We start from the raw sequence: 22,134 nt of genomic DNA, 5'->3' as shown, positions 1-22,134 counted from the left end.
TGCTGGAGGGATCACACTGCAAGACATCAGCAATCCAGGAGGGTCCTGGGGTGTGCTGATGGCAGCTTCCTCACCCAAGGGTTAAGGAGAGCCCACAAGGAGAGGTGTTGGGCTGGACCTCATGCTCACCAGCACCAAGGGGCTTTCTGGGAATCACGGAATGGTTTGCCTGGAAGGCACCTTGAAAGATCATCTGGTTCCAAAGCCCCTGCAATGGGCTGGGACATCTTTCACGATGGATTTTCTGCTCACACTGTAGTTTGACCAGAAGGTCCTTACTCAGCCATGCTTTTTCTCCTGCATTCGCTGCCTGATTGCTATCACATGGGAATGGAGAACTCTTGCTCCCTAAGAAAAATGTCCGTAAGGAGCTGCTGTCTCTTCATGCACAGGTCAGAGGCAGCCTTGTCTGTGAGTCGACAGCTCTCCCTGTGCCTTGGGGCAGTGGGGGAGCTAGATGGCATGGCCCCAAAGCTGGAGATGATTCAAAGATCGAAGCCGAAATTCCTTTAAGTGGTATATTCTTTATTGCAGCGCTGGATGCACGGGGGATCTCTCCACCTATCGTGCATACCCAAAGCAAAAAGCAGTCTTGAATTTATACAATCAATCTATCAATATTCTACAAGCACCTATACATATGCATTACCTATCCCCGCCTTCCCTTGCTTCTCATGCTAATTAGCCTTTTGGCACCTTGCGCCTTCGTAGAGCTTTCCAAGAATTGTGGGCAGGGGTCTTTGGGACGTGGGCAGGGGTCTTTGGGAGGAAGACCCCGAGTCTTCCTCACAGTGTACTTTTCACCTTTGGTCAGGAATCTGCTGAATTGGCATGTTTCTTAATTGCGAGAGCTGGTTGTTGCCAATTCTTCCGTTTGTTGTATCTTTATAATGAATTCCAATGTCCAGTTTTGAGATTTATAGTCCTTACGTTTGTTTCTCTGTCCGTCTGCCGCTTCCTTATCATGAGTTCCAGTGTCTTGTTTCGAGATATACAGTCCATGTCTGGGGATTGCCCTTGCCTCCCCAATGCCTCCCCAATACCTCCTTAATCAGAGAGCAGTGAGGGTCCCTGGGTCCCAGCACGATTGTCCAGAATACTGTGCCTGTTGTTTTGCAGCACATTCCCAAGCTGGAAGAGCAGCTGCAGGAGGAGGAGGAGCAGACAAAGGTAGCGTGCAGGGGCCAAGGGGAACCGTGGGGTGCCCGCTGGCACAGGGTGGGTGATGTGGGGGAGGGCTGGAGTAGGGACAGGGAGTCAACAGCTCTGTCTCCCAGGTGCTGCGTCAGGAATTAAGATGTCTACAGGAGGATGTAGAGGAGAAAGAAATAGAACATGCCTGGTGAGTGGGGACTGCCCCCGTGGTGCTGGAGTTCTGCACTCACCCAACCAAAAACCCTGTTACCTGCAGGCAGCAGCAGCAGACGGAAGTGCAGGCTGTGACACAAGGGAGTGTGATGATGGAGGTGCTGGAAGCACAACAGGTAAGGGGGAGAGCCCATGTCAACCCCTGCCCCTGCCCCTGCCAGCATGGGGCTCCCTAGGGACAGGGGTCCATGGAGCGCTTGGTCCAGGCCCAGGCTGCGCTCCTGCAGGCAACTCCTGCACTTGGGCATCAGCCCGGACTGTGCAGTGGGGCCTGACAAGTGTCCCTACCTTGTGTTGCCCTACAGAAGGAGAAGCTGGCGAGAAGAGGTGCCATTTCCTGGCTGTGGTGAGTGTCCCCTCAGGTGCCCTCAGGCCGCAAGCCCACACCCAGGTTCCCCTGCAGGATGCCTGCTGCGGCGTGTCTGCCCCACAGGACATTCTGCCTTATCTTTGTGTGCTTGGAGCTGGCTGTCCCTTTCATGCTGGGAGTTGCGGTGCTCTACGCCTCCTGTTATGACCAGGAGTTCTTCTACCACCTGCTGCTTCATGTGCTGCCAGAAGACACCTACACTGACCTGGTGTACTTCCTTGAAGACACCCTGTCTTCATGCAGCCCCATGTCCTCCACCCTGAACCCCTCAGTGCCCTCTCAGTGCCCTGGACACTGGTGGCCTTTTCCAGGCTTCACGTGGTTCATCTGGGAATGCTCACAGTCTGGCACCTTTTCTGACAGGTCTTGCCTTGGGTTTTCTGACACGGAGCCCTTCCTTAGCTCTCTGCTAGGAGTCTGCTCATGCAGAACTGCTGTGTGTTTGTGCTCACTGCTGTATCTCCATTCCTTTTTTTATTATTATTATTTTTCCCCAGAACATTCTGCACTTCACAACGAACGCATTTGAAAAGGCGCTTAAAATCTACACCTGGATGCCTGACTGGGCCCTGAAATCCTTAGGTATGTAGACAGAGTTCAGCTTGTGTCTGACTCTCCCCAAAGCAACAAGCTCTGCATTCAGCGTGAGAAACACATCATAATTCACTGCTTCTGCTAATCTCCTGCCTGTCCTGGTGAACTTCTTCCCATATTCATTTCAGGTGCCACAATTGATGTGCAGAGGACTTCCAAGAGTTATGGCGGGAAAGACGCAAAGAAGTGGTGGATTTTTCCACTCTTTTCTTTTGCAAAACATCCAGAGACCATATTGCAGGTATTGTAAGAGAAATTGTGACAGCTGGTTTACTTTCTTGCTTTCTGGTTGGGAGACCATGCGTTTCTAGTGTGGGTGGGAGTTCTGTGAGTGTGCTGAGCCATGGAAGCTGCAAGAGATGTTTTCTGGGCCCCCAACACTGATCTGGTCAACCAAATCAGCCCGAAGAATGCCTGAAATGGTCCTCACAGGTCCAGCTCAGTTTTTGAAGGTTGATGGAGTGACATACATGTACATTAGGAACACCACCCTGCCTCTGCCTTTCAGAAAGCCTCTCAGGCCTCTGCCTTTGAGAAAGCAGAACTGGATTGCGAAAGGCAATTGAGCCTAGGCACTCTCAAAACTTGTGCATCTTCACCTTCTGTTCATAGCCTAGCGTTTACCTGTGAGCTGAATTGCGACCTATAGAGAAGGCAAGGTCTGTGGCTCCTTGCTGAACAGCCAGGTCTGTTGGCCCTCTGACTGCCTTGCCACTGACGGTCACTGGCTTTCTCGTTGCAGCCCAGTATCTCCCCAGGCGACTGCTGGGCCTTCCAAGGATCTCAGGGACACGTCGTCATTCGGTTGCCGGTGAAAATCTGGCCAGCAGCTTTTACCATCTGGCATATCTCCAGGACAGTCTCTCCTTCCGGAGAAGTCAGCAGCGCCCCCAGAGAGTTTGCTGTCTCTGTAAGTCTCTGCCTGGCACTTCTTTTTGGGAGGCCCTGGCCGCAAGGAAAAGCAGCGCCAGAAAGCGTGGTGTGTTCCCTCAGGTATCTGAGGATTGGTTGCTGCAGAGCACCGCATCCTATCGAGGGGCACTGGAGACACTTGAGCATTGTTAGACACGCCTGGAACCTTCTTCTGTGGTTCACAGACAAGGATCTGGGAGCAATTGCTCCAAGTGCCCTGACTTGGGTTCACTCTCACTTGCACTAGAATACTGCTAGAGCCAAGGAAGGTGGGAAAGGGTTCCCAGCTTTGGCCTCAGCATATTCTTTTTCTGATGGCCTGCTTGAGACTGACCTGCCCCCATCATCTCTTGTCTTTGAGGGAGTGGATGAGGACAAAATGGAAACGCTCCTTGGGCTATTCACCTACAACGTGGATGGAATGATTGCTCAGACCTTCCATGTGCAGGTATGGCAAGTGCGTGTGGGCAGGATGGCAGGGAGGAAGGACGGGTTGTCTGCTAGTCTCTGGAAGAGAGGGTTCAGATGATCACCCAAGCCACCCTCTGCTCTCCCATGTGGCTGCCTCCTGCTGGCAGGATGAGGTGGTTAGCCCACCTTTGGAAGTGCTTTCCTTTTCTTTCTGGTAAAGCAGAAAAAGCAGCAGTGGGAAGGGGCTCTGGAAGGGAATTAGTCCCCTTTAGGGCGAGGAGGAAGAACTGGGGGTGGGAGGGGAGATTGCAGACATCTGTCTCCATCAGCAAGACTGTCCCAGTGTCCCAAGGCAGCATAGGCAGCAGAGCAACTTGGGTTTCCATAGCTCCCCTCAGCAAGCCTCTGAGGCCAGGGCTTTGCTGTCTAGGCACAGAGGGTGCCTCTATGGCCCTGGTGAGAAACGGCCTTCTGATTTCCCTTGCTTCCTCCTCTGTCGGGGCTGCCATTTGGTCAGGGATTTGGCCAACCTCTTCTCAGAGGCCTGTGGGGACAGGACAAGAGGCAACGGCCACAAAATGGAGCCCAGGCAGTTCCGCACCAACGGGCGAAAGAAATTCTTCACAGAGAGGTCTCTTGCGTCAGCCGCGTCCAATGGGCGCCCGCGGTGGCCGGAGGGGCGGGAAGAGCGAGCCAATGGGAGAGGGAGAAGGGGGCGCGCGGCCCACCCGCCCGGCGGTCACGCGCCCCGCGGTGGGTCACGTGGGGGGGGGATGCAACGGCTGGAAACAGGGCGCGCTCTGCCCCGCCCCGCCTTAAAGGGCCTCAGCGAGGCCGTGCGCATGCGCAGAGGCGCTGCTCCGCCTCTGATGGGGCCGGGGGTTTGCTTAATCGCGTTAATGATTTATAAATAAAGCTATCGTTTTTAGGGAAGCCAGGAAGGGGAGGACTCTTAATCTCGTTTAAATGGATGTTGCTGAGTGTCTTTGCTTAGTACCGTGCAAATGAGGAGCCTCGGGGCCCCTCACAGAGGGTGTTTCCTGGCAAGAATGGGGAATCTGCCTCAAAAACAAAAGAAAAAACCTGTCTGAAAAGACCGACTGTGTGGGTCGGACAAGAGCCAAGGAGCAGCTGAGTCTGTACGAAGGCAGGGGGTGATGACAAGGAGTCGTCACCCTTCATCCCCACGGCCCCCAGCAGCAGGCACTGCGCAGGCAATTGGGAGGAGTTTATGCAAAGGACTCCTTGGAGCTCATTTTAATACAAAGCGGGGACTGGTTATGCATATGTGTGTTATAAGTTGCCCCCTTAATTAATTTTCAGAGAGCACTGCATTAATAATAGAAAGGAATTTATTGAGAAAGCAACAGCAAGCAAAACAGCGCTGGGCGGCCAGGGAGTCTCGGCTCCGCCAACGGCGCGCACCTCACCCCCGCCAGGGTCCCTTCTTATAGCTTGGTAATTCCGGGATTACGCAGCACATCCTGGGATATTCTGCGACTGCGCGCACTGTTGCTAGGGGGTCGTCTCTGTCCCTCTGGTGGTCGTGAAGATGAAGGTCGTAGTCTTCCTCAGCGTTGTGGTTCAACTTCTTTTTTTATTTGGTCATGTTGGCCCAGCGTGAGACAGGAAGGCAGGATGTTGATACACTAGGTTAGCAACTTACCAGGAGATGGTTCCATGAGCTTTGCAGCAGTGTCTTTGAACAAAAGAGGCAACTGAGATGCAGAAGGAGAGAAGGGGAGGGGGTTCTCTTTTTGTTACATTAAGCAAAAGAATTTTCATAGTGTCTAGCCAAGTATTATACATCTTACTTGCAACAGCTTTTGCAACTCCTGCTCCTCAAACGGAACTCCTTGTTTTATAATACAAAAGGCAATGAACAAACATTTATTGTGTATTACAATCCCTCCTTTTTCTTTAAGTTACTCATTTTGTTCATTGAATCTCTGCAATGCCTGGCTACTAAGAACTAATGTTTCCTTGATTCCTTTGTTGGTACTTATTGGCTCGTATTTGGCATGTATGAGCATTAGACGTGCCGCTTCTAAACATCCCTTTACAATCGCAATCAATTTATTAAAAATACATGGTCCAAAAGTTTGTGCTATTATTAAAAACAACAAAGGTCCTGCTATGGTTGATAATAAAGTAGTAAGCCAAGGTGAATAATTAAACCAAGATTCGTAAAAGCTCTGTCGGGCTTCATTCTCCCGTTTCCTTTTTTCCAACCCTTCCCTGGGTCTTGCCATTGTATCTCTTACCACTCCAGTGTGATCAGCATATACAGCATTCCTCTTTCAGGGCTGCACACAGCCTGTCCTGTTGTAAAAAAAAATACCAAATCTAATCCCCTACGATTTTGTAACACTACCTCTGAAAGTGACCTGATAGATTTTCCAGGGCCGAGATGGATTATTCAATTTGGGTCAGGTCCTCGTCCACAGCAATGCGTAAGGAAGTAAATTCTTGATTTTGTTTAACCAATGAGGCTACCCTGGTCCCCACTCCAGCTCCTCCCAGGATTATTAGGGTGGCCAAAGTTAGAGCCGTGAATGGTTCCCGTCTTTCCAGATGATAACTTGCCACTGTGTGCTGGGTATACATACAATCCTCAAGGTGGTATAGAATCCGTGGTATAATTATCACCTGTATACAAAAATCAGGAGACGCATTGAAGAGTTTTAGTGATAGACAAGGAGTTACGCCCACTGACAAACAAACCCACCTAGCGTTGTTGGCTGGGATTAGCCACTCGGTTGATTGTTTTCCATTCTCCATGATATTACATAGGTGACACTTCCCAGTAGGAACTGTGCCCACACACCTACCACCTCCAGTGACTTGTGTTAGTGTTACCCTTATGTCTTTTCCCCTACTGCATTGTAGAGGGTTGTTTTCGTTTGTGCGGGTGGGCTCTCCAGGATCCCCAATAGCATCATAATATGAAGGTCTTATACTAAAGCATAATCAACAGTGTTTTGTTACATTTGGGTTTGTTTTGTTTAATAATTGGTAGCTGGCATTCATGACCCCCCCATATGTTATTCTCAGCTATGTTATCATTCTCGGCTTTACCTGAGCTCATAGGGCTGCTGAGGGTTGCCACTGTAGTATTTTCCGCAGGCTGGATTCCCTGGACGCTTTCTGACAATACCTCATTTGGTCCTACTGCCTATCAGCATCCTCCTTTTTATTAGTATGAGTCCTCCCCTATCTGTTCCGTGTTCGTAAAATCTGACATTTTTCCTAGTACCCAGCTAGTATCGTCCAAGTTTGTTATATTTATATATATAGAACCTTGCAAATTTCTTTATTTCCGTGGAAGGTTCCTGTATACCCTATACCATGCCCTTGCCACCTGTAACGGGGATCCACTTGTCAGTTACAACCTTGCGGCCCATATCCCACTTGTAAGAATTTATTCTGACCAGCCCCGAGTGTCCAGTCCGTAGCAATGGTTTCACACCCCCAGTATGCACAATAATATGCGTTCGGGCATTTACAGTACCCCTTTCCCGGGTTAGAACTTGGGCAGAAATAAAATCCTGATTGGTTAAAGCACGGTTGCACTGACACCAGGTCACATAATGTGATGCGGAACTGGGAGCACCCGCTGTCGTTGTTTGCTGGATGACGAATTGATCCTCCCATCTGATCAAGCTCCATTTAAAAGGCTGGTGGGGATGCGCAGACCCATAGCTGACCAAAACGATGATACTGACTCCCATGTATCGTAGGAGGTGGTCGGAGCCCATCTAAATTGTCGGCCCCTCAGTCCCCCACCGTTTTCACTTCTCTGCCTCGCTTGTCAGTTCGGTTGCAGCAAACTACAAGGTATCGGTTCTTCTTGGCAGCAGCAGTGTTTTTCAGGGGAACCTACTAGGGAGCCTTCGAAACAGGGCCTCCTCCCCTTCCCACGATACACAGATAATATACAACACTTACCGAGTCCGTCTTAGTGTCAGCTTCAAGTCGTCAGGGCCTGGAGCTGCCTCCCATTTACTTTCCCGGACTGGTCCTTTCACACGGCTGGCATGCGTCCATCCTTTCTCCGCAGTTCGAATAGCCGTTTCTGTGGTAAGCAAAACAACATAGGGGCCTTCCCCATAGTGGTGTTTAAAAAGTCTCTTTCCAAGTCTTAATTAGAACTGAGAGTGATCAAGTGGCAATTCCGAGTCATAGGGCATACCATATAGCATCTCAAAAGGAGAAATTCCTACATCAGTTCTGGGCTGTGTCCATATGTTTAACAGTGCAAGAGGTAAGCATTTTACCCAAGAAGCCTTAGTTTCCAGCACAAGTTTTGTTAGTTGTTTCTTAATTTCACCATTCATTCGCTCTACCTTTCCAGAAGAGGAGGGGTGCCAAGGGCTGTGAAAATCCCACTCAATCTCTAAGGCCTGCTTTAATCCTTGCAGTAAAGCTTTACACCCATTCAGTCAGGTGGTCAATTAGGACAAACAAGTAACTCAGTAAAGTCTACCTGTGTACTTTGGAAAGGTCAAAGCCCTGGCTCCTGTCCCCCTCTAGATAGGTTACAGAAGACCATTTTATTTACCCTTTGACATATAGTACATCCTCTGCATGTGTGCTTCCCTAAAGTATATATTCCTATACAGACATGCTTTCTTAGAACATCACACATTGCTTGCACCTCCCAATGACTCTTCTGATGTAAAACAGTTAATATTTGCCTCATTATCACTTTATTCAGCATTTCTCTCCCATCAGGGAGTATCGATTTTCCTTAAAATGATCCACATATTTGTAACATTAATACCTCCTTGGGAGGTTGTAATTGCTCCAAAATCTTTTTTAGAATTTACCCAAATAGATAGGTGGCCCTGTAAACCCCTGAGGTAGAATTGTCCACCTATATTGTTGCTTCCGCCCCCATTTCAGGGTCTTTCCAGTCAGAGGTGAATATACATGTACGTTTGCTCTCAGGGCCAGAGAGCACTCCATTAATAACACTGTTATTCCAGTCTAACAATTTACTAGTTGAATGCCCAATTTAATCATCAAATCCCTTCCCAACAAGTTAGTCTCCGCCTTGGATACATACAATGTATCCAAGTGATCATTTTATCCCCCAGTGATCATTTTATCCCCTAGTCTCAGCTTGGTATCCCCCAAAAGTGGCACTGTTATCCCAGTCCCTTCTACCCCCATCACATTTAAGGTTTCATTAGTTAATTTAATCGCTGATACTTTACAAGTCAGTAATGATTTAGCTGCTCCAGTGTATTGGGTTTGATGGCAAGGTTTGGGGGGTGTGAGGGGTGTGGGGGTGGGAAACTGCAGTGGCAGCCCCCGTGAAAAACAACAACAACAACAACAACAAACAGAAACCTCCCCGTGGTAGATAAGGGACAACTTCATCTGGCCCTAAAGGGGCCCACTGCTGCCCAGAGCCAAGCCATAGCAACACAGTCCGTGCCTCTGTGAGAGCACATCCATGAAAACAAACAAACAAAGAAAGAAACAAAAACCTGCTGCTCAACAGCAGTTGGGAGAGCGAGAAACCCCCCCGCAGACACCAAAGTCAGTGCAGAAGGAGGGGGAGGAGGCGCTCCAGGCGCTGGAGCCGAAGCCCCCCTGCGGCCGCTGGGGAGGCCCCTGGTGGAGCAGGCTGTTCCCCCCTCCCCGATGCTTGGGAAACTGAACAAACACCACAACAACTATGCAAATATACCAAAACTTCTAGACTGTTACTTAGATAATGCCTACATCACCTTTCCCTGCTCATTCAACTTCGAATACCATTAACACTTTCAACAAACCTTTTAACACTTCCTTTATCTTTCTCTAGCCTTTGCTTTTCTAATGCCGACATCAAAGGCTCAGTCAGGGGCCAACTTAATTCCGTACCTTTTCCCTCCAAGATGCTGAAACAACATCAATATATAACATTTCATCCTGTTTTCCTTCTTTCCACAAAACAACATTGACTGTAATATGGTGTTATAATTAGTAGTTCCATTTAGGGGCCACTCCGCTCCATCCTCTAGTTTATAAAGTGGCCACCACTGATTACAATATTTGATAAGGGCTCTTTTACTCTCTGTACCCTCTCAGCCCACTATATCCCTCCAATGTGTTAGTATACATCCTAGGAGGCTTTTCCTCGGGATTTCTTTGCTTTGAACTTTTCCTATTGTAATCTACAGTGGTTAATATTCCACCGTTTTCCTAGAAGCTCTTTACTCGTCAATCCCAATCCCTCCAAAATCCACAATATACAGATACACAAGTAAAATCAAACCACTGTAAATTAACTGCCTGTAGACAATTACACTGGGGACATTTAAACCTGATGAGCCGATAATATGCCTGGGCAAATTTTGTTCCCTTAGACATACACCTCAATGGCAGTTCTTATATTTACATATTAACATATTAACATATGTATAAAAGAACACTTTAACAAAAATGCCCGGGCTTTTATATATACAATATACAATGTGCAGTTATTATTCCAGTTAGAATTATTCCTCAGCAGCTGCAAACATTATGCCAGTTGCCATTAAAGCTCGCTTACCCTCCTCCTGTCTCTTTCTTAAAATCTCAGACGTCCCCGGAGTTAATGGGGACTGCCACATATTCCTAGTCACTGGTCCCTGAGCGCTAGAGTCAGAGTTGTTATTGGCATCTCCCTGGGGTTGCAGATAAAGAAGCCCGGGAGTCAGAGGGGCTGCAGGTGGGGGTGGTGGAATATAGGGAGGCAGTGGGGCTGGGATCTCTAATTCTCGGTTTTTCTTGTGCCTCCCATCCCCTCCTTTTTCTTTTAGAGGATATAAATTGGCTCGAGTTTCCGAGCTGATCCACAAATGTGCATATTCACTTTCTTCCAAACTAAAAGGTTCTTTTGAGTTTACATAAATATTTATGATTCAAAGATCGAAGCCGAAATTCCTTTAAGTGGTATATTCTTTATTGCAGCGCTGGATGCACGGGGGATCTCTCCACCTATCGTGCATACTCAAAACAAAAAGCAGTCTTGAATTTATACAATCAATCTATCAATATTCTACAAGCACCTATACATATGCATTACCTATCCCCGCCTTCCCTCGCTTCTCATGCTAATTAGCCTTTTGGCACCTTGCGCCTGCGTAGAGCCTTCCAAGAATTGTGGGCAGGGGTCTTTGGGACGTGGGCAGGGGTCTTTGGGAGGAAGACCCCGAGTCTTCCTCACAGTGTACTTTTCACCTTTGGTCAGGAATCTGCTGAATTGGCATGTTTCTTAATTGCGAGAGCTGGTTGTTGCCAATTCTTCCGTTTATAATGAATTCCAATGTCCAGTTTTGAGATTTATAGTCCTTACGTTTGTTTCTCTGTCCGTCTGCCGCTTCCTTATCATGAGTTTCAGTGTCTTGTTTCGAGATATACAGTCCATGTCTGGGGATTCTCCTTGCCTCCCCAATGCCTCCCCAATACCTCCTTAATCAATCCCCCCTTTTCTTTTCCCATGCAAATTCTTTTGCATCAGATACTTTCATTATTTACAGTAACACAACAAAGCAGGCATCTAAACAACATGCACACAAATATTCCTAATACTACTAATGCGATTAGAGCAATGAACACTTGTTTCAACCATTGAAAATTGGGCAACCAGGAGGTTAACTTATTCCATAGTTCACTAAAACTCCACAAAAGATCATCTTTACTGATATCATGTAGGACCCTTGTCTGCTTCCATATTTCTTCCAGGTCGGTAGAGATCCTTCCACTCTGATCTACATACACACAACAACTTGTGTTTATTACTGTACAGACTCCCCCTTGAGCGGCCAGTAACAAGTCTAGGGCCATCCGATTTTGTAATACTACCTGTGATAAACTAGATATCTCTTCTTGTTGAGCCTTTATAGCATCCAGAGTTTTGTTTTCTAACTTCTCTATAATTGCAGAAATATTAACTATTGCCTTTTCCAATTCACTCACTCCTAACCATGGGATAAACCATCAAACAAAACTATGAAAAGCGGTGTGTCTCTCTATCAATGGATTGTTAATTTTTTGTCTGATTCTCCGCATATGATTTCTCAAGTAGGCTCGAGGCACTACATCGTGTACTGCCATATTGGGGACTACCGCTCCTAGAGTGCAAGTTCCCTTCCAATTCTCGGGCAAGACCTTACAGGCTGTATCATTGCATAGCCAATACCACCCTTTTCCTTCTGGTACTGGCCAGCTGGTTGAATTTGCCCAACTGCTAGTTGTACTAATATCAATTTTTCGATTACAAGATGTCTGATTCCCCACATAAGTAGTACCTGTATTTATACAATCCTGTTTTCCCATACCCTTAGGCGGGTTACACCTTTGTACACATACATAGTAAGATTCCAACGGCACGAAGCTACTAACTTCTAGTTCCAAAACTTCTTCATATTTTCGACCCCAAGATGTGTTTTCCCACAAATTAGTCCAAGATAAGTTTGCAGGCAACGGAATCCCGATTAACGATACACCCTTATTCCCATGCTGTGGCAGATGGGTGCATACCCAACAGTTCGTCTTATTAGTTACTTGAGAAATTGTTTGTATTAAGGTCAGGTGTAAGTTCTCATCCCAAGTTGCCCACCCCGAATCCGAGAACCGCACCCCTGCAATCATTAGGATCTGGAAAACCGTAATTTTGTTGGTCCAATTGGAGTGGTGGTCTATATCCTCGCCGGGACCTTCTTCACCCTTGAATTGTGGATCCAAGCTGCTTGCTTCTTAATCTTAATGGCGGTGTGTGTTGTCAGTAATACTTGGTATGGTCCCATCCACTTTCCTTCCATTTTTCCTGTAGGGGTTGTCCTGAAAAAGTCTTTATATATATATATAATTCCCGAGCTTAAAGGGGTGGATTGGTTGATCCAACCCTCTAGCCCTGGTCCCTAAAACAAATTTATGTACTTTATTTAATTGTTTCTGAAGTTCAGTTATATAAGCATATAAATATTCTGATCCTAACTGCGTTAGGTCCTCTCCACTAAATAGAAATTGCTATGGCCTTCCATATAAGATTTTGAAGGGACTCAAATTCCCTTTTATTCTAGGTTTAACTCTAATTCCAAGTAATGCTAAAGGGAGGGATTGAGGCGATGACAAATTAGCTTCTTATCCAATTTTAGCTATTTATTGTTTAATTAAATGGTTCATTTTTTCTACCTGTCCACTTGCCTGTGGTCTATAAGGAGTATGCAGTTGCCAATCTATCTTTAGAATCTTACTTATCTGTTCTACCACTTGTGCACAAAAATGTGAAACTCTATCAGAAGACATTGCTACTAGAACCCCAAAGCATGGTATTATTTCATTTAACAAGACTTTAACCACTTCTCTTGCTTTGTTTGTTCGACAGGGAAAGGCTTCAGGCCTTCCTGAAAACGTGTCAGTCAGAACCAGTAATAATGGTACCCCCCTTTTCTAGGGAGTTCTGAAAAATCAATTTGCCACTGTTGCCCCGAATAATTTCCTTTACCGATTATTCCAAATTTTATTCTATTATTGGTATTGGGGTTATTGTGTAAGCAAATGCTACATTGTTGAGTTACTTGTTTTATCATATCGTCCCACTAATGTCTGACTCAGGCTCTTATGCAGTGTGCCAGCTCCCCAATGCGTTTTATTGTGTTCTGTAAGAACTATGGGCCATGTCAAACTAGAGGGTATTACTATGTGGTTATCTTTTAAATATACTCATCCATCTGGTTTCATTTTACCTTTCAAATCTTCAATTAATTTTAAGTCTTCTTTTGTCTAATTTGGATATAGTTTGGATTTTACCGTCTGGTATCAAAGACAATGCCTTCACCTCAGTTATTTCAGCTGCCTGCTTAGCCTCTGCCAATCGATTTCCAATTTCAAAATCGGTGTTCCCCTTTTGGTGTCCCTGACAATGCATGATAGCTACCTTTTCTGGTTGTTTTACAGCCTCTAACAATTTTAAAATTTCTTCAGCATACTTTGTGTTTTCACTGAGCGGTCAGCAATCCATGTTCTTTCCAAATTGCTCCATGAGCATGTACCACGCCGAATGTATATTTAGAATCTGTCCAAATATTTACCCTTTTTCCCGCTGCCAGTTCCAATGCTCTCGTGAGAGCAACTATCTCTGCCTTTTGAGCTGATGTTCCAGGGGGTAAAGGCTTAGACTCGATTACCTGCTGAGTAGTTGTTATAGCATATCCAGCTTTACGTTGTCTTTGCATAACAAAACTGCTCCCATCCGTGAACCAAGTTTCTTCCGCATCTTCCATGGGCTCCTCCTTAAGGTCTGGTCAGCTGGAATACACAGTCTCTATAGTTTCTAAACAATCGTGAATCACAGGCTGTGCCGGAGCATCACTAAGAAAAGAGGCTAGATTCACAATATTAGTTATCACAATTTCCACGTTGTCCTGTTCTACCAATATTGCTTGATATTTCAAAATCATCAATTCTTGTTTAAGTTGTTTAAAGACTTTTTGTGCTTCTCCAGTCCAGACTAACTTTGACTGGTTAATCTTTATCAATTCACATAGAGGCTTTACCAATAGTCCATAATTATAAATCCAAAGGCGACACCAACCTGTCATTCATAAAAATGTTTGTAGCTCCTTTACCATTTGAGGTTCTGGAGTCTGGCAAATGACTTCCTTATGTTCAGTTCCTAGTTCTCGTTGTCCTTCCGAAATTTCAAATCCCAGATAGGTCACACTTTGTTGAGCCAGCTGGACTTTCTGTCAAGAGACTTGATATCCATTTAAACCCAGAAAATTAAGACGACTTATAGTCCATTGAATACAACTCCCTTTAGTCTCAGTAGCTATTAAGAGATCATCTACATATTGTAACAAAGCACCTTCAGTGTCCGGAGGCATCCATGTTTCGAGTTCCCTTGCTAATTGGTTTCCAAAAATAGTGGGGCTATTCTTGAATCCTTGAGGTAGTAATGTCCACGTAAGCTGCGTCCTTCTGCCTGAATCGGGATTTTCCCATTCAAAGGCAAATAGGTTTTGGCTTTCTGTGGCTAAGCCTAGGCAGAAGAAGGCGTCTTTTAAATCCAGTACGGTAAACCAGACTTGACTATTCTTTAATTTAGTCAGCAAAGTATAAGGGTTTGCCACTACTGGATGTATATCCTCAGTGATTTTATTTATGGCCCTCAAATCCTGAACTAGCCTATAGCTTTTTCATCTGCCTTTTTAATTGGCGATATGGGTGTATTGTATTCTGATTCGCATTCAATCAATAATCCATACTGTAAAAATTTATTAATTAAATCTTTAATTCCTTTCCTATCTTCTATCCTCAAAGGATATTACTTAACCTTAACGGGTTTCTGTCCTGGCTTTAATTTAATAATTATTAAGGTCACATTTTTAGCTCTTCCAGGGACTTCGGTAGCCCAAACTCCTGGACATACTTGATCTGTGATCTCTAAAGGTATTTCACTTTTAGGGTCAGTTTGTATTAGTGCCAAACTTAACACATTTGTTAGTTGTTCTTCTCCTATTCTTAATTCCATTTTCCCTTTTTCGAAGACAATTTCTGCTCCTACTTGCTCTAATAAATCTCTACCTAAGAGTGCCCATGAGGAGTTAGGCATATATAAAAATCTGTGTATGCCCCATTGTTTCCCTAACTTGTACTTCAAAGGTTCACAAAAATAAGCCTTTTCGGTTACACCTTGTCCTGGTTTCAGTTAGAACAGAGTTAATTTTCTTCCTAGTAGCTGGTAGAATGCTATGTTTTGGCTTAGGATGAGAAGAGTGCTGATAACACCCTGATGTTTTAATTGTTGCAGAGCAGTGCTTATACCAAGCCAAGGACATCTCAGCTTCTTGTTCTGTCCTGCCAGTGGGCAGGCTGGGGGTGCAGTAAGAGCTGAGAGGGGACAGACCCAGGACAGGTGACCCAAACTAGCCAAAGGGGTATTCCATGCCATCTGACGTCATGCTAAACAATATATAGGGGTGGCTAGCCGGGGGCCGGACTGCTCGGGGTTAGGCTGGGCATCGGTCAGCGGGTGGTGAGCAATTGCATTGTGCATCACTTGTTTGTACACATTATTAGTAGTAGTACTATTATCATCATCATCATCATCATCATATTATTATTATTATTATTATTTTGTCTTATTAAACTGTCTTTATCTCAACTCACAGGCTTCACTTTCCATTTCTCTCCCCCGTCCCAGAGAGGGAGGGGGAGGGTGAGCGAACAGCTGCGTGGTGTTTAGCTGCCGGCCAGGTTAAACCACGACACATCTTTTACCCTAACATAATAATTCTGTGAAGGCATTAATGCTTGATTTAGAACTGAATACGTTGCCCCATATCAATAAGAAATTTCACTTCCATTCCTCCCCTAGCTTCATTATAACCAGCGGAGGTACTAGGGTAGATTCCCCAGGTCCCTGTTATTCCTGTTGAAATCAGGGGTCTATTATCCTAGGAAAAGGCTAGTCAATTTGTCCTCCGAAGCCAGGTCCAAACCGTTTTGTTTTATTTATTTATTTATTTATTTATTTATTTTCATTACATTTCAGAGTTGGTCCAAAAATTCCATAGGGGTTTCTTTTAGACCTTGTTGGAAGCATATTCTCAATTCCCATTTCATCCAGATTTTAGTATTTACTTAACCGTTCATAATTTTCAGGATGATTCGGGTCTTAGTGGGGGTCGGTCAGGGGAATGCAATTGTCCACAGTTCCCTGAGCGGTCCCATCGGCAATCTGAGCTCGCACATGAACTCAGGTTGTTTTAAGAGTTAACTGGTTTTCTGTTTCTGTGACAACTCTCTCGGACCCATCATGGTCCCTTTGCCCTAAAGGGCTAACACCCATGATTTTAAGATCTCTGCCTCGGGCAGAGGCAGAACTATTATCATTCCTACATCCTCTTTCCCTGCTCATTCAACTTCAAACACCTTTAACACTTTCAACAACCCTTTTAACACTTCCTTTATCTTTCTCCAGCCTGTACTTCTCTAATGCCATCATCAAAGGCTCAGTCAGGGGCCAACTTAATTCTGTACCTTTTCCCACCAAGATGCTGAAACATCAGTATACAACATTTCATCCTGTTCTGCTTCTCAAAAAACAACATTAACTGTAGCAAAATATTATAGTTTAAAGTTCCATTTAGGGGCCACTTTTCTCCACATTCCAGCTTATAAAGCGGCCACCACTGATTACGATATTTTATCAATGTTTTCCTGTTCACACTTCCACCGGCAGATCCTCCAATATCCTTCCAGTGACTTAAAACACATCCTAACACACTTTTCTTTAAAATTTCACTGCTTGTTTGCCCCCCCATTTTCCAGTTTACACTTTCAGAATACACATGTTACTTACAAAAGCATATCACAAAACGTATCACTCACAAAAATACAGGCACGCAATATCTTTCAGTAGCAATGTCACAAAATTACTATTACCAGCAATATTGCCAAAATCACAATAACAATAGTCAGAGTCAAATTCCACATGCGATAAGTCAGAAAACCAAACTGTGTAACACCGTAACGATATCTCTCTTATAACAATGCCACGAACCTACTATTACCACCAGAAAAATAGCCAAAATCACAGTAACAATAACCAAAGTTAAACACCATACTCCATGAGTCAGAAAACCGAAATAGACAACACAATTCCAGATGGACCTTAAAGCGAGCTCTTTCCTTAAGGTCCCCAAATATACTTATGGTGCTTACCACAAAGTATATACCAAACACTGCCTCGCAGAAGATCACCTTCTGACTTACAGACAGTTCCAGATACAGATGGACCCCAAGGTCCCCAGATATACTTGTGGTACTAACCACAAAGTATATACCAAATACTGTCCTGCAGAAGTCACCTTCCGACTTACTGGACAGTCCCAGATGACCGGTCTACCAGAAAACCAAACCAGAATAAAGAATATACTCACTTACAATGATGGGGTCCTTGTCTGCCTCCGCAGTGATCCGGTGAGTCGAGGAGTCCCTCCGGGAAATCCCGGGGGTACCCTAGGGAGTCCTGTCCCCAGCGGGTCCTGCGGTCCGGCAGAGAGGTTGTCCCATCTGGGGTGCCAGATTGATTCAAAGATCGAAGCCGAAATTCCTTTAAGTGGTATATTCTTTATTGCAGCGCTGGATGCACGGGGGATCTCTCCACCTATCGTGCATACCTAAAGCGGAAAGCAGTCTTGAATTTATACAATCAATCTATCAATATTCTACAAGCACCTATACATATGCATTACCTATCCCCGCCTTCCCTCGCTTCTCATGCTAATTAGCCTTTTGGCACCTTGCGCCTGCGTAGAGCCTTCCAAGAATTGTGGGCAGGGGTCTTTGGGACGTGGGCAGGGGTCTTTGGGAGGAAGACCCCGAGTCTTCCTCACAGTGTACTTTTCACCTTTGGTCAGGAATCTGCTGAATTGGCATGTTTCTTAATTGCGAGAGCTGGTTGTTGCCAATTCTTCCGTTTATAATGAATTCCAATGTCCAGTTTTGAGATTTATAGTCCTTACGTTTGTTTCTCTGTCCGTCTGCCGCTTCCTTATCATGAGTTTCAGTGTCTTGTTTCGAGATATACAGTCCATGTCTGGGGATTGTCCTTGCCTCCCCAATGCCTCCCCAATACCTCCTTAATCATTTAGGGCCTGGCAAACCCAATCTTCAAAGGACCCAAACACGGGCCAGTAAAGGTGGTCTCCTCAAATCTGTTTACCACCCCAAACTTCAACACAATAATGTATCACTTTTACTTTATTCCTTTCCCGCCTAAAAGGGGAATCCTCCCAATTTTTAATCATTAATCCCGGGGTAACCTAACATCTGTCGTTACCCCGCCCATGGGACCAGAAGGCTTACTCTTCTTCTGTCCCATCTTCTGGAGCGCCTTCACACACACACACAAAAATCGCTTCCCCCTTTTCATGGCCCAGTCCCTCGCGGGATGTGGGAACCGCACTACCGAGGGGTCCACACTCGCTTTGTCCGCAATTGGACGTCTCACAACGACACGCTCCAGGATACCCAACCCCAACCGAACGGATCGCCGGCCTATACTTACTCACTCCTGAGTCTTCGTTCGGTCTTCATGCACAAAGATTACTAGGGGTTGCCGGCTTTATTTGCTTGCTGCCGAATTTAGGGTTCGTCGGTGAAGAGTTTGAATGAAAGTAATCCTAGCGAAGGCCGCTGAAATCAGCGGGGCGCCCCCTCCGAAGGTCTTTCAATCAGATTGCCTTCATCTGAGTCACGGCACCAAATTTGTTATAAGTTGCCCCCTTAATTAATTTTCAGAGAGCATTGCATTAATAATAGAAAGGAATTTATTGAGTAAGCAACAGCAAGCAAAACAGCGCTGGGCGGCCGGGGAGTCTCGGCTCCACCAACGGCGCGCACCTCACCCCCGCCAGGGTCCCTTTTTCTATCTTGGTAATTCCGGGATTACGCAGCACATCCTGGGATATTCTGCGACTGCGCGCACTGTTGCTAGGGGGTCGTCTCTGTCCCTCTGGTGGTCGTGAAGATGAAGGCCGTAGTCTTCCTCAGCGTTGTGGTTCAACTTCTTTTTTTATTTGGTCATGTTGGCCCAGCGTGAGACAGGAAGGCAGGATGTTGATACACTAGGTTAGCAACTTACCAGGAGATGGTTCCATGAGCTTTGCAGCAGTGTCTTTGAACAAAAGAGGCAACTGAGATGCAGAAGGAGAGAAGGGGAGGGGGTTCTCTTTTTGTTACATTAAGCAAAAGAATTTTCATAGTGTCTAGCCAAGCATTATACATCTCCTTACTTCAGCAGGAAGCTTTTGCAACTCCTGCTCCTCAAACGGAACTCCTTGTTTTATAATACAAAAGGCAATGAACAAACATTTATTGTGTATTACATGTGTAGGCGTACTGGGAAACTTCATGCATATGTAACCCTTTGCTGCATATAACGAAGGCAAGTTGCCGTGTTGGGGTGCGCATGCCTTTGGGAGCTATCCCAGCGCCGAAATAAACCACGTATCTATTTTATATCTCATTTGCTTTGAGCTGTAGAGTTCTTCCATGGATCACACAAGCAGAGAGCTAGGAGCAGGGCTGAGCATGATGGAGAGGCCGAGCCCTGCAGCTGCTGCTTGCAGACCGTCTCATGCTCAGGAGCACCGGGATCAGATGGGAGCACCTCACGAAGGTCCCACACCAGCACACACAGCCTGGTCAGAGAGGTGACAGATGCAGAAGGGGTTCTGAGAGCAAGCCCATTCCCCCGTATCCCAATCATGGGGAGAGGAGAGCCGCACGAAGGGAGACACAGCGCTGGGCTGGGGTATGAGCCCCCCGTCAAGCTCTTTCCCACCTGCACCTTGCCATAAGTCTTTGCAAAGATTTTGCAAGTATTTGAGTCTTTTCAAAATGAGGGGGGTGTAGCTGCTTCTCCCTCAGGCTGTGATGGCTTCTCCCATTCTCTTGCTTGTCAGAGGCATCCTGGGGTGACCTGCCCCACAGAGTACCCGTGGGATGAGCTGTAAGTGATGAGAACAGCCCCAAAGGCCTCTAGACGTGGCCCCTGTACTGTGTCTGGCTGGGATAGAGTTAATGTTCTTAATAGCAGCTTGTAAGGTGCTGTGTTTTAGAGCTGTGGCCAAAACAATGCTGGTAGTGCCCTGAAGTTGTTAGCTTTTGCTGACCAGTGTTTGCACAGCGTGGAGGCCTTCTCTATTTCTGTTACACCTATTTTTACAGCTGTTTACACTCTATTTTTCTATTACACCCGCCCCTCAAGTGAATGGCCTTGGGGTGAGCCAGAGGTTGGGAGGAGACATAACCAGGCAGAGCAACCAAACTAACCAACAAGATGTTCCATGCCATAAAACGTCAGGCTCAGCAATAAAAAGGTAAAAGAGGGGGTTCAGAGAGTTGTGACACATCCTTTCCAGGATTGGTCCCATCACTGGGATTGGCCATTTTAGAGTAGAATGGAATAGAATTGCTAGGTCGGAAGGGATCTTCAAAGATCATCCAGTCCAACAACTTAACCGCTCCAGAGTTAACTAAAAGTTAAAGCTTATTATTGAGGGCATCATCCAAATGCCTCTCGAACACTGACAGGCATGGGGAGCTGTCACCTCACCAGGAAGCCTGTACCAAGGTTTGCCACCCTCATGGTAAGGCAATTTTTCCTCATGTACAGTCTGAACCTCCCCTCGTGCATCTTTGTGCCATTCCCACACATCCTTTCATCATTTACCAGGGAGAAGAGATCGACACCCACCTCTGCGTTTCTCCTCCTCAGGAGGTTGTAGAAAGCAATGAGGTGGCCTCTTGGCCTTCTCTTCTCCAGCCTCGACAACCCAGGTGCCCTCAGCCTCTCCTCACAGGACAAAGCTTTCACCAGCTTTGTTGCCCTCCTCTGGATGCTTTCAAGGACGTTCACATCCCTTTTATATTGTGGAGCCCAGAAGTGCACACAACACTCAAGGTGAGGCTGCACACATAGTAAATACAGCAAGATAATTAGTTATTAACTAATTAATTAATTAAATGCAGCAAGATAATTAACAGCTGGCTTTACTGGGTTGAATGCACTCCAGAGCTACGTAAGGGGCAAGGAAGGGGGGTGCTGGGGACAGTGGCGTGGCCTGACAAGGGAGGTCCTGGGGTCTGGGGGCCCTCCCGTGCTGAGTTTTCGCCTCCTTCCCAGCCACACAGTTTGGGCAGGTCCTTGTGCACCTGGACCCTCTTCTCACACAGCAGGATTTAGCTGGTGTTCTCAAGGACAACACCGTGCTGCTGGCAGAGGCGAGTCTCAGCAGCATGTGCTGGGGTGGGAGGGGTCCCCATCCTGTCCCCCCTGCTCACTCCCTTCCCCACTGACCCCCCTGCAGGTCCAGAAGACGATGAAGGAAAACCTGGCCATTGCAGGGGACAACCTTGCTGACATAGAAGCCTGCATCAAGCGGCTGCAAAAGTGAGAGCACCCTGGAGCACCTCCCTGAGCATCTGCATCCCCCCCCAGCGTCATGGTCCCCTGGGAATCTCTCCCTCTGCCTGCAAGTAGCTGTCCCTGTTTGTGTGTACCTGGCCGTGCTCCCCTGCACAGAACGGGGCTGTGGAGGGGCCCTTCCCAGCCCTCCATTAGCACCCAGGGGTGGGTCACTGCCCACTGCCCCCCATACCTGTGGTCACGCTGAGGTCTGTTTGATGCCCTCTGCTAGCCCCACACACTGGTAAGCTGCCAAGCAGACATTCAGCAGGCGTATTTGGCTTTGCTCCATCACTGTTTTCAGCAACAAATATATTGCTGCTTCTCTCTTACAAGGGAAGTGCATGATTCCTTTTGCAACACAGGCAGAAGCACAGATTTCTGAGCTGGGATTCTTGTTGTTGTTTCATATTGCTCACTGTGGGGTGCATCAAACACCCAGCAGGCCACCAACTGCTTGGCAGCATCATGCAGTCAGCACCGGCCATGCAGAATGTCTGCCCTGCCCTTCCCCGCTAAT

At 46.4% G+C, this 22,134-nt stretch overlaps 1 protein-coding gene and 2 long non-coding RNA genes across 3 annotated transcripts; 2 read left to right on the top strand and 1 right to left on the bottom strand.

Moving 5' to 3' along the window:
- The first annotated feature begins 1,366 nt into the window (after nucleotides 1-1,366).
- LOC311424658 (SUN domain-containing protein 3-like) lies at nucleotides 1,367-21,949 on the top strand. Its single transcript, XM_084499988.1, has 8 exons — nucleotides 1,367-1,484; nucleotides 1,674-1,714; nucleotides 2,236-2,320; nucleotides 2,461-2,573; nucleotides 3,075-3,242; nucleotides 3,606-3,692; nucleotides 20,883-21,110; nucleotides 21,517-21,949. The coding sequence occupies exons 3-8, from the start codon at nucleotides 2,293-2,295 to the stop codon at nucleotides 21,601-21,603; spliced, it is 711 nt and encodes a 236-aa protein (XP_084356114.1). The 5' UTR covers nucleotides 1,367-1,484; nucleotides 1,674-1,714; nucleotides 2,236-2,292; the 3' UTR covers nucleotides 21,604-21,949.
- On the bottom strand, nucleotides 4,473-14,675 carry LOC311424664. The gene is made up of 2 exons (XR_014686146.1): nucleotides 7,604-14,675; nucleotides 4,473-6,304 (listed from the first exon to the last, which is right to left on the bottom strand). It is a non-coding gene; the product is annotated as an uncharacterized lncRNA (long non-coding RNA).
- LOC311424672 lies at nucleotides 6,298-7,447 on the top strand. Its single transcript, XR_014686156.1, has 2 exons — nucleotides 6,298-6,918; nucleotides 6,953-7,447. It is a non-coding gene; the product is annotated as an uncharacterized lncRNA (long non-coding RNA).
- Nucleotides 21,950-22,134: the final 185 nt, after the last annotated feature.

The sequence above is a fragment of the Aythya ferina genome (assembly GCF_964211825.1).
Source record: "Aythya ferina genome assembly, chromosome: 28".
Lineage (NCBI taxonomy): Eukaryota > Metazoa > Chordata > Aves > Anseriformes > Anatidae > Aythya > Aythya ferina.
Note: the sequence above shows the minus strand (reverse complement) of the source record. Positions and strands in the feature narration are given on the sequence as shown.

What these genes read in the sequence shown, in the direction of transcription:
- LOC311424658 (XM_084499988.1), top strand. Translation starts at nt 2,293, where the DNA reads ATGCCTGACTGGGCCCTGAAATCCTTAG. An exon ending in CTGGGCCCTGAAATCCTTAG is followed by an intron (nt 2,321 to 2,460) that starts GTATGTAGACAG and finishes TATTCATTTCAG; the next exon opens with GTGCCACAATTGATGTGCAG. An exon ending in AAGTGCACACAACACTCAAG is followed by an intron (nt 21,111 to 21,516) that starts GTGAGGCTGCAC and finishes ACCCCCCTGCAG; the next exon opens with GTCCAGAAGACGATGAAGGA.